General features: G+C 36.3%; 1 protein-coding gene across 5 annotated transcripts in view; it reads left to right on the plus strand.

Annotated features, from left to right (window-relative positions):
- The window catches only part of UTRN (utrophin), a 513,165-nt gene that overhangs the window by 469,095 nt on the left and 26,175 nt on the right, over positions 1-17,895 (plus strand). For all 5 annotated transcript variants that reach the window (XM_047733710.1, XM_047733711.1, XM_047733712.1 and 2 more), the window contains one exon: positions 12,679-12,815. In XM_047733710.1, the coding sequence (XP_047589666.1) occupies positions 12,679-12,815 (137 nt within the window). The remainder of the gene's footprint in view (positions 1-12,678; positions 12,816-17,895) is intronic.

The raw sequence follows: 17,895 nt of genomic DNA on the forward strand, positions 1-17,895 counted from the left end.
GGAAAAATGTCAAACTAAATATATTTTAAAGATTTCATACATGAATGAAAATGATGACATGTTTAAAGATGTATGAAATTACTATTTGTCTTGGTCTTAAATACAATTCCTAATGATTTTGCAAAATACCCCACAATTTGAAATCCGCATCTCTTCAACAATAGTCATTGGCCATTTGGGAATGCTTGCAAGTCACTGATACACCTATGCATTTCACTGATGCATAAAAACTTTCATTTTAAAATGACATCTGCAGGTTACCCAAAGCTCTTCTTGTTACATAGATTTTTGTGAACTCATTGTTGTCATGCCCGAGATCATGGCTTCTCCTATATTGGAAGGGATGGCTTCCTTTTCATAGGTGTGCTTTGGGGGGGGTCCATTGCCCCTTTCTGGAATTTATATAGTGATCTTAATTAACAACCTCCTCATAAACCATCTTAGGACAGGTTATTTTCTGCAGTTGACCCCACAGCTTTTGATAAAGTAACTAGAAATATATGTAAATTGGATTTTTGAACGGTATACTCTTGAATTGAACAGTAATGAATTAATACATTAATGGTTGTCCAATTTTCTTTCTTTTCATCTGCATTCTTTGGATCTTTGCTCTCCTCTTTTAAGTAAGCCTTTCTTATACTTCTTCTGTCTTTTACCCAACATTCTCTAAACTCATTTGATGTCTGCCTTGGAAAGGGAACTGAAACGTGAGTTTTTCAATGCAATGATAATAAGCACCACTTGCATTTAAATGGATCAGACTTTTCCGTGCAGATCTTGATGTTGGCATTTCTCATAGAGCATCTCCATTTGTGGTGGGGCTGGTGCTCTAGTTATATTACTGAATTCATTTCTTTCCCCTTCAAGTTCCTTCTTCCTGAATCTGAATGTTTCTATTGTTAAAGGTTTTCTGAAGTCTTATTTTAAACCCTCAAAGCTCCAGAAATATTTCTTCAAACATATCAGCTGGCTGTGACAATGTTTGTCTTCAGATGTAAGTGGACTAATGGTGTGTGAATTCTCTATCATAATTTATAAAGACATTTTATGAAATTGACAGTAAACACTCATATACAGAAATGAAGTAGAATTCTTCTTCTCTCGAAAATGACTTTTTTAAACTCATATTTTCTTCCACCATTCTATAACCCAACTTTGTACTTTTAAGGAGTTTAAGAACAATGATTAGGCTCAGTAAGAGTTCATCTAAAACAGCAGCATGACATAGATACGTTATATCTCTGTCTCTACTCTCTCTCTCCATCCCTCCAAGTCCCATTCCTTCACAAAACCAACTCAGTGTATGTGTGTGTAAAATTTACAGTGTGTGTAAAATTTCCCCAACGTGCTCCAGCTTCCCCTCCCAGAATCCCTCATCCTGTGGGCTCTACCAGTAGCCTCTGTTTCACCAATTAGTACTCGACTGTGTAATATCTTCTGTTGTTTTCCCCCTCCACTCTTTTTTTCACTCCTTTTTTCTTACTACGCTTAGTTAAAGCTGGCTCATAAAAGCTAAATGAGTTCATATCTGACATTATAAATACTAATTATAGAATATTAAAGCTGAAAAGATCTAAAAAATCATCTAATTCATTCTCATTTTATTTTTTTTAAAGATTTTATTTATTTTTTATTTGAGAGAGAGAAATCACAAGTAGGCAGAGAGGCAGGCAGAGAGAGAAGAAGGGAAGCAGGCTCCCTGCTGAGCAGAGAGCCCGATGCGGGACTCGATCCCAGGACCCTGAGATCATGACCTGAGCCGAAGGCAGCGGCTTAACCCACTGAGCCACCCAGGCACCCTAATTCATTCTCATTTTAAAGAGAAAACTAAATCTTAGAAAAAGGTGATTTGTTCAAAGTTGGTGGCCTGGATTTAATGATTCTACTCCCTTAGGGAATTATACATAATTTGGCACATTAACAAACTGTGTCCTGTATGCTTGCTGGAGTGTTATGTTTGTTGGGTATCCAATTATATAGGCATTTTGCTGGGGACTAGAGTTACAGTGAAAATATAATGAAGGAAAGCAAAGTCCTCTATGTAGAGAAATTTAAGACTATGTATTTTTTTTAAATGACTAGGTTTATGGATCAAGATAATAGTCAACAACAAATCAGACAACAACAAATCTTGTTACCTGTGCCCTGCATGTTTGAATTCAGTTTATTATTTATTTAAAAAATACTGACATTTTAAATTAAAGATGTGAAGATTTTCATTTTCTTTTTTTTTTTTTTTTGGAATAAAAGTTTGTGATCATTTAATTTCACAATGAAAATGACCCTAGGGGCACCTGGGTGGCTCAGTGGGTTAAAGCCTCTGCCTTCAGCTCAGGTCATGATCCCAGGGTCCTGGGATCAAGCCCCGCATCAGACTCTCTGTTCAGCAGGGAGCCTGCTTCCTCCTCTCTCTCTCTGCCTGCCTCTCTGCCTACTTGTAATCTCTGTCTGTCAAATAAAATAAATAAAATCTTAAAAAAAAAAAGAAAATGACTCTAATTTTATCATTTTGAAACAGTGTCTATATTCTCTGCTGCAAATAACCAAAATTTAATTCACATTAGACACATTTTTGGATGTTAAGCTATATAAAAAAGATAGTCCCTTTAAGAAAAAAAAGCTCCTTTTTTTAATGTTCAATTAGTCAACATATCTCATTAGTTTCAGATGTAGCATTCAGTAATTCATCATTTGTGTAAAAGATAGCCCTTTAAACTCAAGAGAGAGGATGGTGAGTTTCATATATGATTTATAAGAGTTTATGCCATTGCTGCTAGTGAGAGAGAGCTAGATAGGGTTAAATATTAGGGAGAATGGAAAATGTTTGGAATTGCTACTGGGGGCAAGCATGAGTCGACAAGAGATGAATAAATTGATTGCTACATTACAACAGGAGTGCAGCTGAGGTTAATTGGCAAGGATCTGCACTGACTGCATCATTGCTCAGTCACTGTGGAATTAAGAGACGGTAGATAAAGTTGAAGGCCACGGGAATGAATGATACAAAGGTGTTAATGATACTGGGACTGCGTTGGGCTGTCCCCATACTGAAAAAAATCCCTAAAGGGGTTGAAGGGCTAGTGATTAAGATCATGGGGGTAAGAAAAGGCTTGTTTATATTAAAGAAGTAAGGGCGAGGCTCAGGACTTCTTTTCCAGGTTAGAAATTTGGAACCAAATAATGTTTTGAGTGTTGATGAGGTCCGAGGTTTGGACGTACCCCATTATGGGGCTAATGTGGAACATAAAAGATTTGGTGTTTTTGTTTTTGTTTTAATTTTATTGTATTTTTTCAGTGTTCCAACTATGAAAGGTTTTGAAGTGAGGTGGCACTTAGAAGACCATCAGTATGTCTCTAGAAGGTGACAGGTGGTAGCTGTTTCTGGCCACGTATGGTCAAAGGGGAATGGAAGGGCACATTAGTTTTAGTTGCTGAGAAGGCTGAGGCTAAGAGCAAAAAGCTGTAAACCTCCTTTATTGTTGGCCTTTGTGGGGGAGACATTATACAGCCCATCATGGAGAAGATGGTAGGGGAGATGTGTTATCCCAGGAGCATCAGGATTCGCTGAAGGAGAAGGGTTCAAGCTGCAGATATGAACAGATGTAGTAGAGTGTGTTTATGCGTCAAAGAACCCAGAGTCCACCAAGTTGGGGGAAAGAAGGTAACTAAGCAGAGGCTGTGTGCACCTGGTCAGGGACAGTGGTCCGGGACAGAAAAGGAGAAATGGGGACGAGAATAGGGCACATGCTTGTTCACAAATACAGGCAGAAGGAACCAAAGTATGAGCCAGAATAAGAAGGTGGTTTGAGAGATGTGTTAGCTCAGGGAGAAGAGATGGGATGTTTGCAAAATTTTATTGCTAGAAAAGTCAGCAATGTCAGCTATTCCCAGCATTCAAATTGGTGGAGTAGAATCATAACCAAATTCTCTGCTTATGTGCAAGGTTTGGATAGGACTAGTTTGTACTTATAGTTTCGTTGAGATTTTGGTAAAAGCGTGGAGGACCAGAAAAACATACCTATATGGAAAACAGCTTATTACTTTAACAACACTTAAAACACATTTGTATTGCATTTTTTAAGCAAGTGCATGTTACTTTTAAAGCAATAGATTCAAGCATATTCCTGCCAATATTGATTAAATATACGGGGAAATAAACCAAAGCTTCGTATTTTTAGTGTTTCTAGAAACTGTAGAAAAATCAATTTTCTACTAAGAAAAAAAAAAACAGAAAAAAGTTTTCTTTTGAAAGTTAAATGTGAAATCCCATCTTTTCTTTGCAAACTATATGTTATTAGCAAGAAACGAACAAGGACAGAGGGAAAAACTAGAATTGGTTGTTCTGTCCACCTACCTCCACCCTGCCAGCATCAATGTATCTGTAAGACTATGAAAATCAAATATCAGAAAATGCTGGTTCATTCTCTGGAAAGCTTTCCGTCGCGCTAGTGTCGTTTGTTTTTTGGCAGTCTTGCTTCATCAGATGAGACTGGGGACGTTTGCCAGCAGGCTCAGTGTGCAGCATCATCGCTCCTTCTCTGACCTCAGCATCCTGAAGTGGCTTTTCAGTTCTTGCTCCCCTTATCCTGTCTTCTCAGTAAGTGGAGTGCATTTAGAGTGTGTCATTAGCTCTTAAGTTGAAGTTTGGACAACATCCATTTTCCTTTGCAAAGCCTTATTACCCTACTTACTCTTGACCCCTTGGTGATTCTGTTGATGCCTGTTTTTTAGTTTCATATTTCTCCATTAGAACTTGAAAGGCTCCAAGCTTGTCTTCCTGATTTCCTCCTCTTCATGGAGTTCAGTGTAATCTGAATTTCAGCTTTCTGAGATCAGTGAAACTGAAATCAATCCTGAGAAGTTGTTTTTGCAATTTAAAAAGTGTCGGAATGTCTTTTAGGATAAGTCCTGTGATAATGATGGACTCCTTAGAAGTATGCGTATACCATTTGGGATTATTGACTTCTATGTTTAAGAAATAAATCTTGCTAATGATGATGATGCTGTTCAACAGTGATTTTTGCACTTGTGCATAATCCAAAGGGTAGTGTTTAATTATTCTACTCATGTGCCAAATGGCTGTGTTGTTAGTTATATAAGCTTGGCTTTTCCTCTTTGTACTTTCTTATTTTACTGTGTCCAAAAGTTACTCATTTTTGTAGTTAATCGTTAAAGCTCTAATGATAGGAATATTTGTTAAAGAATTAGATAATATTGCCGTCTCTAGTTATGAGCTGGCCAAGGAATTTGGGGGGGATTTTAGATTAATATGGTTTTGCTTATTTATTTGTAGTTGCTTGGTGTTTTGCTTAAACTGCTAAGTATTTAGAAGTTGGATATTTTGGCCTCTAGCTTATTTGACATCATTGTTCATAGTCCTTTTTATATTTTGCTTTGTGGCTCTTTCTTGGTAATGGGAGGAGTTTTTTGAGCTGAAGTAGTAAAGCAATTTATTCAAGGATCTACTTGACTATAATACTCTGAGGATTAGCATTTCTAAATTCTAGATTCTTTTGTTCCTTAGCCTTGTTACTCCTTGTAATTCACATTAATGAGAAGGAAAAGACTCCCAGTCATATATCCATGTTTTTGAAGTTCAATAGTACATAGGTATCAGCATTCATAATAAGAATATATAGCTTAAAACATGAACAGGGATACGTAGAATAATACATCTAGATTTATATGTAGATATACAAACACAAGTAAAGGATAGATTAAATTGGTTCTATGTGATTTCTCTGTTTGTCCTCAGTCAAGGAATAAAATGAAGGAAATTTTAAAATACTCCCAACTTTGGTTGGCAAAATAGAACTCTATTGAAAAATCATCTGACACCAGCTTACATGGGAGTTTTTAAGGTTTTGGTAGAGAGTTGCATGCACAGAGTTACCCCAGGGTAGCTTTTGTAATTTAGAAACATGTTTTCATGTTTCATGCATTTATTTGTGTAAGTTGGTGGGGTGCAAGTTGAGAACTATTCCTTGTTATTATCCAAATAAGTTTTCATCATCTCTGTTCTTAATAGAAGCATACTGGAGGGAAGTATAATTTTGAATATGCACATGCCCTCTTGTCTGTGTAGGTTTAGTTTTAAAATGTTTTTCACAGTGACTCACCTTCATTAGCTTTCCAAAAATGACAATTTGAAAGACAGTCCTTGTTTGGACATGTGAGTTCTTATGTGCTTGTTAAAAATCAAGCCAGAAGGATTTGCGGGAGATGGTGGCCGAGTTTTTCAATATCTTTTGTCTTTGTCATTTTCTTCCCATTTCTAAATTAGTTACATAAAAAGAGAGTAACTAGACAAAAACAAACAAACAAAACCCCCAAAACTCTCCGGGCAACATTTACAATAAAACTAGGCAATAAGATATCCCCCAAAATAAATCTGGGTGCCTACAAGCCACCACCAGCCATTAAAACCTGCATGAAGATATCTTTTTCTGTAAAATGAAGGAAGAGGAAGCAAGGTGCCTCAGAAATGGAGAACACCTAAACAGACAACAGGTATTCAGTGGAGAACTCAAAGGGCTGGTTTGGAAACAGGGCTGTGAACCTGGGAGGAGCCCAGAGGGTTGGTCTGAAGGTGCTGCGGTGCTCTGGGCTTCTGGAGTCCGTAGACCTGACTTCCTAGGGCTTCCTTCCAGGAAAAGAGCCGCAGGCTGTATAAACTGCTAGGAATGACACCGACATAGCAGCTCAAAGCAACAGAGATGAAAAAGAGAAATGGTCTAGTCCAAAATAGGACAAGGGAAAGGACCAGAAAATCCCCAAACTCAAGTGCCCTATTCTTTAACACCCCAGAAGAAGGAGCCCTGTGAAGTTAGAGAAACCATGGGGCTCCTGGGTGGCTCAGTCGTTAAGCGTCTGCCTTTGGCTCAGGTCATGATCCCAGGTTCTTAGGATTAAGCCCTGCATAGGGCTCCTGGCTTAGCAGGAATCCTGTTTCTCCCTCTCCCACTCTGCCTGCCCCTGCTTCTGTTCTCTCTCTCACTGTGTCTCTCTCTATCAAAAAAATAAACAAAATCTTTTTTTAAAAAAGCTAGAGAAGCTTTCCTGAACCTGCATGAAGCTTCCCTGAATTAGGAAAATAAGTTTCACGACAATGACAAAATTGAGGAGCAGTAAGTATCAAGATCAAATCTCATATAAAGCAATTATAAGCAAAAGATGTAGGAACCAAATAATATAAGTATAGTAAAGTTTACCAAAAATATGTGCTCCTTGAACATGTCAAAACTGTAACCTACTATTTTAAAATAAGCTTAAGAAAATGAACCAACCCATGAAAGAAAACATATATCAGAACTGGAAAATCTTGGAGAGGGTGAGGTGACAGAACTCAGGAAAGAAATAGAAATAAAAGAAAAAACTCATTTCAAAATTAAGACTGATTTTAGTCTTAATTAACAGAACAGGTAAGTATCTTGAGAGAAATAGAAGGTGAATAGGGGACAAATTTTAAAAATCAAAATGAAATGAAGAAAGCAATTTAAAAATCTAAGAGAAAATATCAAATATTGAAGATGTGGGGAAAAAATTACACACATTTTTAAAAAATTCTTTTTATTTTGGGGGTTATTAGAGGGTATATTTAAAATTTTTTTCAGTGTTTCAAGATTCATTGTTTATGCACCACACCCAGTGCTCCACGCAATATGTGCTCTCCTTAATACCCACCACCAGGATCACCCAATCCCGACCCCTCTGCCCTCCAACACCCTCAATTTGTTTCTCAGAGTCCACAGTCTCTCATGGTTTGTCTCTCCCTCTGACTTCCCCCAACTCACTTCTCCTCTCCATCGTCCAGTGTCCTCCGTGTTATTCCTTATGCTCCAAAAGAAAATGGACATTTTTAAGAAACTGAAAGGAAGAGAACATGTGAGCCAAGGATTTTATATTGAGAAAAACCAGCCTCCTACTATTTAGTAAGGACTCAGGAAAATTATCACTAACAAACAAGAATGTTGGTCCTGTGAGCACTTCTTGAAGATTTACTTAGAGACCAGGCTTCAGACAAACAAAATAACTGGAGAAATAACATCCTAAGGACAGATGGAGACCATTAATTATATTGTTACCTGTAGAACTTAGACTTAGTGGGGTTAACTGGAAGAGGCTCCTACTGGCCAAAGATAGGGCAATTTGATCTTCAATAATGATAATAGTTGCAATAGATCAAAAACCCATCAAATATGGCAAAAATCTACAAGTTCATAATGATTCATGAAAATAACAATAATAATAATAAAAGGTCATCTTTGGAGGATGATAGGAAACCAATATGTTGCTTCGGAAATTGGTCAATAAAAGGGAAAAATCAAACATGTAATCCTGCCTTTCCTGAATGAACTGTATTACTGAGTGGCTGAAGAGTAGACACGGGGACATGCCTTCATATAATATTTCAACTAATAAATGAAAATGGCTGATAGAATTAGAAGGCCACCATTTTGAAACCCCTATTGGGTGGATATAGGCATTTAGCATGACATCTGTGAGGATCACAGAAGAGTGATAACCAGACATCATGTGCCTACCAAACACTACTGATAGTCTTGCCAGATCACACTTGAAGCCGATGCATTCTCTCCATCCAGCTGCTGGTTTGCAGGATATCCAAGGGACTGAGGAACGTGCTGAACCGCACCAAAAATATACAGTCAGCAAAGTTCAGCTACATCACATTGCCTGAGTTTTCCAACATAAACTGTAAGGACGTGGCTATGGAGGAGAAATTTGCAGATATTAAAAGTGAATTAAAATATATCAGATTTTTTGAAATGAGCAACTACAGTATCTAGGGATAGACTTTGGGGTGAAAAAAAGCATTTTTTACACACAAGGTAGTTGTTGCTTATAAAAATGAAGATAATGGTTATTATGGAAAGAGAGGGGTGAAACAAGGCATGTGGAAGGGGCTTCTGGAATGTCTCGCAAAGTTCAGTTTCCTGATTGGATGGTATTTGCCTTATATATTCATCAAGCATTTGTTGTATATAGTTTTATATATCTGTGTTTTGTTTTACAATAAAACAAATTAGAAAATAAATCAGTCCAGTCACAAACATTTTAAGGGTGGGAATGCCTAGGTAGCCAAAAAGCAGTTGATTTTAATATTGCTCTTTTTTTCTTTCATGGGTAATTTTTTTTCTAATTCTACTTACACGAAACATGTCTTAGACCTGCAATTTAAAAGTCATAAGTTGACATTTCAATATGAATTTGGTAAAAAAAAATCAGCCACAGGGTAGCTTAATGTAGTAATAGGTATTTTAGTCGATGACTATAAAGCTCTCAGCTCTTACAAAACTTAGAACTGTTGTTTTTCTAGGAGAAGGGATATAGTGCTGGTAGAGTGAAAAGACCCAGGTTTGCAAGAGCAGCTTTCTCCTTACTGACTTGTAGGTCTGAAAGCTTTGATGTCAGCTTTCGGAGGCGTCAAAAAAGTAACGCTAATCTTACCACCCTTGATGGTAAAATGAGAATGAAGGAAAGCTATTTATAAGGTGCAGAGTTCTATGCCATTATATTCCCCTTGTCTCATATAATGAGCTCTTCAAAATCTTTTGTTCTTCTTTCTTTCTTACAGCAATAAACAAAAACCTTAGTCTTTCAAGAAAGACATGGATAACTTAAAATGTCGGATAATTTGTGTAGTAATGAGTGTTTCTTTCAATTTCATCCTCAGATCATAATATCAATAGTTATTTGCTTAAAAAAGGAAAAGAACAAAGTATTATACCTAGCTTGAAGATAGAGCTGCATTTGATTATATTCATTATGCTAGGTGGGTGGTCTTTGCTTTTTACCAAACTGTTGCTCTAGTGCTTTGAAAGAGAGAGATATTAGCTACTGTCATTAGATAGCAAATTAGACCAAATATGTAAAAATATCTTTTACCTTTTTTCTGGGTCAGAAAATAGATGTGATTCATTTTCTTGGCTCCCTTTCAACTAAAGAATTAGATTTTGCTAACTGGAATGTAACACCTAGTTTTTGTGGGATGAATTACTTTCTATTTTTTTTTTTAATGTTACATAAAGCTTATGGCATTAGTGAATTCAGTGCCTTTAGATTGTAAGTTTTGCTAGAAGTTTTTATTCCCCTTGATATGAAAATTCATGAAGAAATAAAAATAATGCAATTTCTGCGTGAGAATGCACTTTTTTTTTAATACTAAATTTGAACGTTATCACAATTAACTTCAGCCCCTGCTATAACTTTTTGGGAGGCAGGTTGGTGCTCTTTAATTTGTTTTTTGTATTTTTGTTTTATGGGAGATGGGGTTTTTTGGTTGTTAGTTGGTTGGTTGGTTTTCCTTTGTTCTTCCACGTCTTCAGTGTCTTTACCTAAAGAAGGTTTGATGCACAATTGGACGTGTACTTTCAATGATGTGCATTTTTTTTCCCCTGAGCAGAAGTTCATGTTGAAACCTAAATAGAGATAAGCTAGAAGAACATTATGCTAAGTGAAAGAAGCCAGTCCCAAAAGACCAGATATCGTCTGATTCTATTGATAAGAAATGTCCAGAATGGGCAAATCCGTAGAAACAGAAAGATTAGTGTTGCCAGGAGCTGAGGGGTGGCGACAGGGTTAGGACAGGGTGGGAGTGATTGCAAATGGGTACAGGGTTTCTTTTTTGAGCTGATGGTTGCAGAACCCTGGGAATATGTAAACAGCACCTGTGGAGGCAGGCTGGTTAAGTATCCTGCTACCATACCCTCCTGGCCTTTTCCCCACCCACCCCACCCAGGACCACCTGATGGAAAGCCTGGATATGGCTTGAAAACCACTGAGCTCAATGGTAGAACGTTTTTATTGCCAGAGGAAGGTGGGCCAAGTAAGGGAGGCCAGTACTTCCGTATCTCATTGTATATTAACAAGGTTTAAGAGCAGACAGAAAAACAAATTGAGTCATAAATGCTTTTCTTTGTATTGGGGTCTTCTTTTTTTATTCCTATCATGGAAAGCTTCTTCCCTTCTTTTCCTCTTTATCAAATCATGCAGGGAGAACGCATCTATTGACATAATGATCTGCAGTTGTGGTACCCATTGCTAGAGGTCCAAATGTCCTTTATAAGGTGAAAGTTCCTTTTGGCTTTAGCCTCAGTCCCAGACATTCCTTCTTAAAAATTTCCTTCTTTATTCCCAAGTGTTATTCTACTTCTTTCTCCTGTTCCATCTGGTTAGGTCTTAGTACCCCCCAAACCATTGTCTATCTTAGCAACACTTTTCCTCTGCAGAGTGCCTTAGATTCTTTTTCTTTTCATGAATAGCTTATTTTCTGTCCTTCTTCTTTATCTTTGGAAGGATCTGTACCTAAACAGCTACAGACATTATATAGTTTGTTCTGTGTTATTCTGGAAAAGATTGGACACTGTGGGTCTGATGGCAAGGCCTAGTGACAACGTGGCTGGTGGTCCTTGCTATACTTTTTTTTTAAGTAAAATGAAAATTGTTGAACTTACATTATAAATAACTTGGGCTTATTCCTCTCTGCTCTGCAAGCCTAGAGAATGAAAAGTTCTCTTAATTTTCTACTAGAAGCAGACACATTTAGGTAGAAAGAGAGCAGATGGAACGCTACAAAACCACATAAGGGCTGACTCAGAATTTAGTTGTTTTAAAAAATAGTTATATTTTTTAAGCTTCTGTTTGCAAAACAAGTTTGTATGAGTCCTGGGCATGCTTGTCATAGAGACGGACTGGGGGTGGGTGCAAGGAGAAGGGGGGCCAGGCAGCAAGAAAGCAGTGTATTTAGTACTGGTTTTGTTATTACAGAAGAGTTCTCTGGTTTTGTTTTGTTAAGTGATAGGAGTGAGGTCTGTCCAGGCTTAGGGTGAATAGCCAACTAGGAGTCAGAAAAACAAGACTTTAATTTAGCTCCCTGCAGGTAACATAAATATCTTAAATGCCTCTTCACAAGGACAGAAGTTGGTGTCTGTATTACATACTGTAAATAAAAACTAGAGTTGGTGATGGAGAGTAAGACGGTGAGGCTTTGGGAACAATTCATGGGATGGGAAGAGGGGCTGGGGTGGGGATGGATTTCAGCTCGCTTCAGCCCAAATGATTATTAGCTAATCATCTTGAAATGGTTAAGGAAAGAGTAACATTTTATATTGCATCACGAATTTAGTCCATGTCCAATAATGATATGTTTGTATGGTTGGGAAAGACAGACTGACAGTATTCCTGATAATATTGTGGCCCTATTCCTTCTCTCTTATTTATTGCTTTCTTCTTTTCCAGACTTCAACATATGCTGGCTTGTGGGAAGTCAGTAGGAACTAAATAGCTCAGCCTCATTTATTCACCGTAGTTAAAACCGTATTATATCCAAAATCCTTCATCATCACTAAACACACTTAAGAGCAAGTCACAACTCTTTTATTAGTAGGAATCAACCAATAACATTGCCAAAACTGATTTTACTTTTGGCCCAATTTTTTAAATATTGGAGAAATGAGCTAGTTATAAAAAAATATGAACCAATTGCTGGATATATTTAATGATGAGTCCTGGTTGTCTCATGATTTTGTGACATGCTTTGTTGTTCTAGAAATACATAAAGCTACTGAAACTGTTGTCATTTATATCTGTTTGAATTTTATTATAGCTAGTATCTCCTTCCATTTTAATGAAGGAAGTATAATTTTTTCAACTTTCTAGACAACATCTGGGGAAGACGTACGAGATTTCACAAAGGTGCTGAAGAATAAGTTCAGATCAAAGAAATACTTTGCCAAACATCCTCGGCTTGGCTACCTGCCTGTCCAGACAGTTCTCGAAGGTGACAACTTAGAGACGTAAGTTTAATTTTAATATTAAAACTTTTATGTACTCTTTTTTCTGATGTCTCTTATGTTAGTGATACAAGAGAAATTATCTGATACCAAAAAGAATTTATGTTTTGGTAAAATGTTTCATTTTTTTTAATTTTTACTCTACTTTTTAATTTAAATTCAATTAGCCAAGGTCTAGGACATCACTAGTTTTTGATATAATGTTCAATGATTTATCAGGTCAGTATAACACCAGGTGCTCATTAGCTCACGTGCAAAGTGTTTCATTTTAAAAGAGGTAAATTAATACCCACTACTAGGCTCAGAGTCCACAGTCTCTCATGCTTTGTCTCCCCCACTGATTCACCCCACTTCACTTTTCCTTTCCTTCTCCTAATGTCCTCATGTTATTCCTTATGCTCCACAAGTAAGTGAAACCATATAATAATTGATTTTTTCTGCACTGGGTGTGGTGCATAAACAATGAATCTTGGAACACTGAAAAAATTTTTAAAAAATTTAAAAACAGAGAGGTATATTGACCTTGGAATCAATAGGAATTGATTGGAATTGATATGAAGACTGGAACCAGTCTTCACATGAATTTTTGCTGTTTGCTTTTGACAATGCCACTGCTAAAATTTTAGATTTAATTTTGCATGTGTTCCTCCACCTTAAAAATATGTATTATTATGTGTTCAACCTTTGCCTTAGTCATTTCTTTTCCTCTTAAAAATACTTGAAGCGAATTGTGTTATGTACTGTTTCATGATTTTATTCATTTTCCATTTTTCCTCCTCTGGGGATATTTTGCTATTTCACATAGTATGTTTTACACTTATTTTACATATTTTTTGGTAAATTTATTAATAATATTGGCTCTCTTGCTTCATATATACCTGCCCTAAAATCTCATCAAAATGTTGTATTTCTAATTTCTTTTCTCTTGAGCATGAAGGCAGCAAAACGAGATAGCTATATAGGTATATAAATAGACAAAATTTCTTAAAAGTATGTACTTTGAGTTTATAAGCATAAATGAAACAAGTCTCAATGCAGCAAAATTACTATGGCATTGTAAAGAAAAGAAAAATAACAATTTATAACCAGAAGTGAAAAAAAAAAACAATTCTTAAAGCAAGCCAGAAGAAATGCAAGAAGTGATTTTAAATTATGAAACAATGATATATCAGGATCAAAATAGATCTGGTTTTAAATCTTTGAATCACTTTGAAAAAAATCTCAGCATAAATACACCTGCTGAGATAATTTTCTTGTGCTTGAATCTTGGGAAAAATTAATGTTTATTGCTAATCATTAGCAAAGCACCTAGTCATAAAAATAGTGATGTTCTAGTTACAGAAAGCTGCCCTCTCATATGACTCTAGAAAAGACGCTCAGAGGTGTGAAGTGTGAAGTTTTCTACATTCTCCTGTAAAGGAAATTGTAGTGAGAAGTGCAAAAATTGTGTTGAGTGCAATTTTTGTGAAATCATTCTTTCTTTAACCTTCAAAACTCTTAATTCATTTTATGGTGTGTATGAGAGATACACAGAGAGCAGTCATAGTCTAGTATTATGACAGTCCACGACTCAAAGATGTCAAAGTGGAGGGATACACTACATAGCCTGGGTGGGTTTTTTTCCATATAAAGCTTTGTAGACCATTGGCTTTGCTGAGTTTGCGTACAAATACAGGTTGTTGTTTTTTGTTGATTTGTGGAGCTTCTAAGAAGTGGAAGAGAGACCATAACCAAAGCACATAGATATTTGATCCCTCTATACATAATGTCATGGGTGCGCGACTATATTATGTTGATAGATCCCAAAATACCACACATTTAAAGCATCCAGAAAAATCCTAAGTTTTTGATAACTTTGCTTGATATCAAACTGCGTACAATTAAAATATTATGTCTCCCCGTTATTTTTTCCACAGTACATTTTAGAACAAATTTTAGTGGAGCAATTTCAGTTTAAAGAGACCTATTCATATACTTAAAATCCATAAGGAAAAGTAGATTGTTGGTTCTCTCTTTGTTTTGTGGGTATATTTTTGTCTCTTTCTGCAAAAGGTTATATGATTTTACATTTTTATTTGTTTTACCATCTAATATATAGTTTAACTCTGCTGAACATCCCATGATAAATGCACAGTTTTACTTCCCTTGGTATCAGATCTAATTAACCTTTGGAGTAGCTGCCCGAAGCACAGAATTATCACATAAGTGCTTTTATCTCAGGACAATTTGATAGGCTTGAACTAGTGATGCACCTTTCAGTCTTAGGATAAACCATTGCCATTTGTGTCCCATTTCAAATATCTACATCCTTCATATGAGTCATGCATCTAGATCTATCTTTTATACTCCTTTTAAGTATTTTTGATAATTTGCCTTTTCATGTCAAAATAACCATTGACATCAATCATTCTATTCTGAGTGACTTAAAGTCACTTAGACAAAAAAGGGCAGAAAAGCATACTAAATAAAAATTTTGTGCTGTGATTTTTGGCTGTAATTCTAAAAATGCTTCATTTCACCTATCATCAATTTACCAGCATTTTCAGGGAAAGGAAAATAAGAGAAAGGAAGGAAGGAGTATAAGATTAAATCAGATGTCACAAGATGCTTTTTGAAAAAGATTTATGAGATACTGGATAGAGTGGGCATGTTTTCTTCTTTTTTTAATTCTAGAACACATTCTTGAAGTTGGTATAGTTCATTTTTCTGCTGAACCCTTTCTAGTATAGGGCCATTTAATCTTCTGGTGTAACAATTTATGTGAGCGGGTAGTAAGGTTTTATTTCGTTTATTCTGTTTGTGGGAAAACATTGGAGAAAAACCAGTCAAATGGTAAAATGTATTGAAGTTATTTATGAAGCTGATTAGAATTTTGTTTTGCGTCTTTCTCTTTCATCCCTGCAAAATGTAATGTCTTACCCCATCCAGTAATTATACATGCATACATAGAGGGGATTTAGGAGAAAAAGGAGTTATTTCTAAAAGGAGGTAAGCAAACTCATGCTTAGATTTTATTCAATTAATTTGGTAACTGTGTGCAAGAGTTTTCAAAAAAATAAATCGAAATAAAGGAGTATAACTTGATTGAAGAGTTGCCATTGAAAATAAACCAAAGAAACAAGCTAAGATAGTGGCAAAAGTCATTTGAGAATTGTGAGAGATTACTATTGGATACAAGGTAGGTTGGTTTTCCTAGAAGTTAAAGAAGTAGAACAGACACTTCTGCCTGGTATTGGTTAAAGTGAAACAGATGAGTTTCCAGTTCTTACTTAGCAAGAACCAACTCATGGACTGGGAGGAAGTGAGGAAGTGAGTCTCAGCTGAACTGAGACCTGGAAGAGTCATAGGGCCAGATGTGTACGGTTTGGTGTGGGAGGAGGGGAGGGGGAGTTTCTAGGCAAGGGAAGTGTTTTCAAAAGCCCAGAGACAAGATCATTTGAGGAACTAGAGTAGGAAGCTGGGAATAGTGGCATGAAATGAGAGTGGACAGAGAAGCAGGACCCACATAATGAAGGGCCTTGTAAGTGGTGCCAAGGTGTTCGGATTTTATCCTGAAAACAGTCAGGAGCCATTGAAGGTCTCTATGTGAGAGCACACCGGGACCACACCTACCCTGTGGCAAACAGATTGAAGAAGGCAAAACACTGGAAGCCTAAGGCAGTGAAAGAATCATTAAATTTTCAAGGAAAGTCTGGATTATATTTCATATAATATTAAGTTTATTTAGTAGAGTAATTCATTGCATATTAGTGTGTAATTAACCCAAACACCCCATTCAGCCCCTGCTCTGGAAAGCAGGGATAGGCTACATTATTAACTGTGTCTTATTTTGAACCCCCTTTAACTATAGACTCTATCTATACAGTAGGGATATTGCCTTGTTTTTATCTCCCAGAATTAAATGAGAAAATTTATCACTTAACCTTTTTTTTTTCTATAAGTCAAAATACTTTGAGGTCAATGAGGCCTAAAGTTTGATTTTTTTTCATCTTTATTTCTTTTCTTAGAATTCTCTGTTCTCAATATGTAAAACACTTTCGAGAACTTCTTCAGTTCAGCTTTCTACCTCTGCCACTCTTATCTTAGTACAAAGAATCACTTTTGTGCTAACTGAATTAACTTCACAAGAACCAGTCATGCAGTTTCACAAAGCTTTTCCAAGTTCAATTAAGATAAAAAATACATATTTTTCTTGTGTGTTTAAAGTTTGTCGCATATGTGGTAGTACACTTAAATTTTAGAAATGCTTTCTCTGAATAACTATTATTTTTTGGAAAGTTTATAGCACATCATTCACTTGGCATTCAACAACCGTATCTCAGAGATAAGGAAAAGTAATGATGAAAAAATGATTGAATGATACTGTGTTGTTTCATTGTTGTAACTAGCTTATATGTGCATGATTAAGTCTATTTACAAATAGACTGGCTCAATGCCTATTTTTGAAAGTAGGTCCTTATAGTCGTAGTTTTTCAGTCCAATAAGATGTCCTCCATCTCCTTTTAATCTTTGCTGTTCAGACATTAACTTGCGCTGCCCGGTAGGAGCTAATGAGATCATTAACTTTTTCATAAGTTTCTATGTATACTAGAAATAGCAGAATCAATTCAATCTAGAATAATTTAAACTTTCCTTCTTCTTTGTTTCCATCAACTTGAGCTTATGTAGGAGACTTTAATTATTTAATTAAATAAAGAACTAATTTTCTTTAGACTTTTAAATTCCCACATTGATCATACCTCCCCTCACTCTCCTCAAAACAACAACAACAACAACAACAACAACAACAACAAAACAAAAACCAAAAAACCTAGGGTTTTTCATTCTGTTCAGTCGTTTTTTGAAAGGTATTTCACAGAGATGGGGGTGTTTCTAGGCAGTTTTTGAGGTTGGAGTGTCCCCAGGGCTAGGAGTGGTAATGAAGGATCCAGGTCCAGATGGAGACAGAACACATTTCCCGATCATTTTCACGGATTGAACTTCCAGAAACAATTTTGTTTGAAGAAAGTGTATCATCATCTCGTTGCTTTCACCTTTATGGATAATGTAAAATTTGGGGTGGGTGTAGGGGAGAGGATCTAGG

The sequence above is a fragment of the Lutra lutra genome, chromosome 6, assembly GCF_902655055.1.
Source record: "Lutra lutra chromosome 6, mLutLut1.2, whole genome shotgun sequence".
Lineage (NCBI taxonomy): Eukaryota > Metazoa > Chordata > Mammalia > Carnivora > Mustelidae > Lutra > Lutra lutra.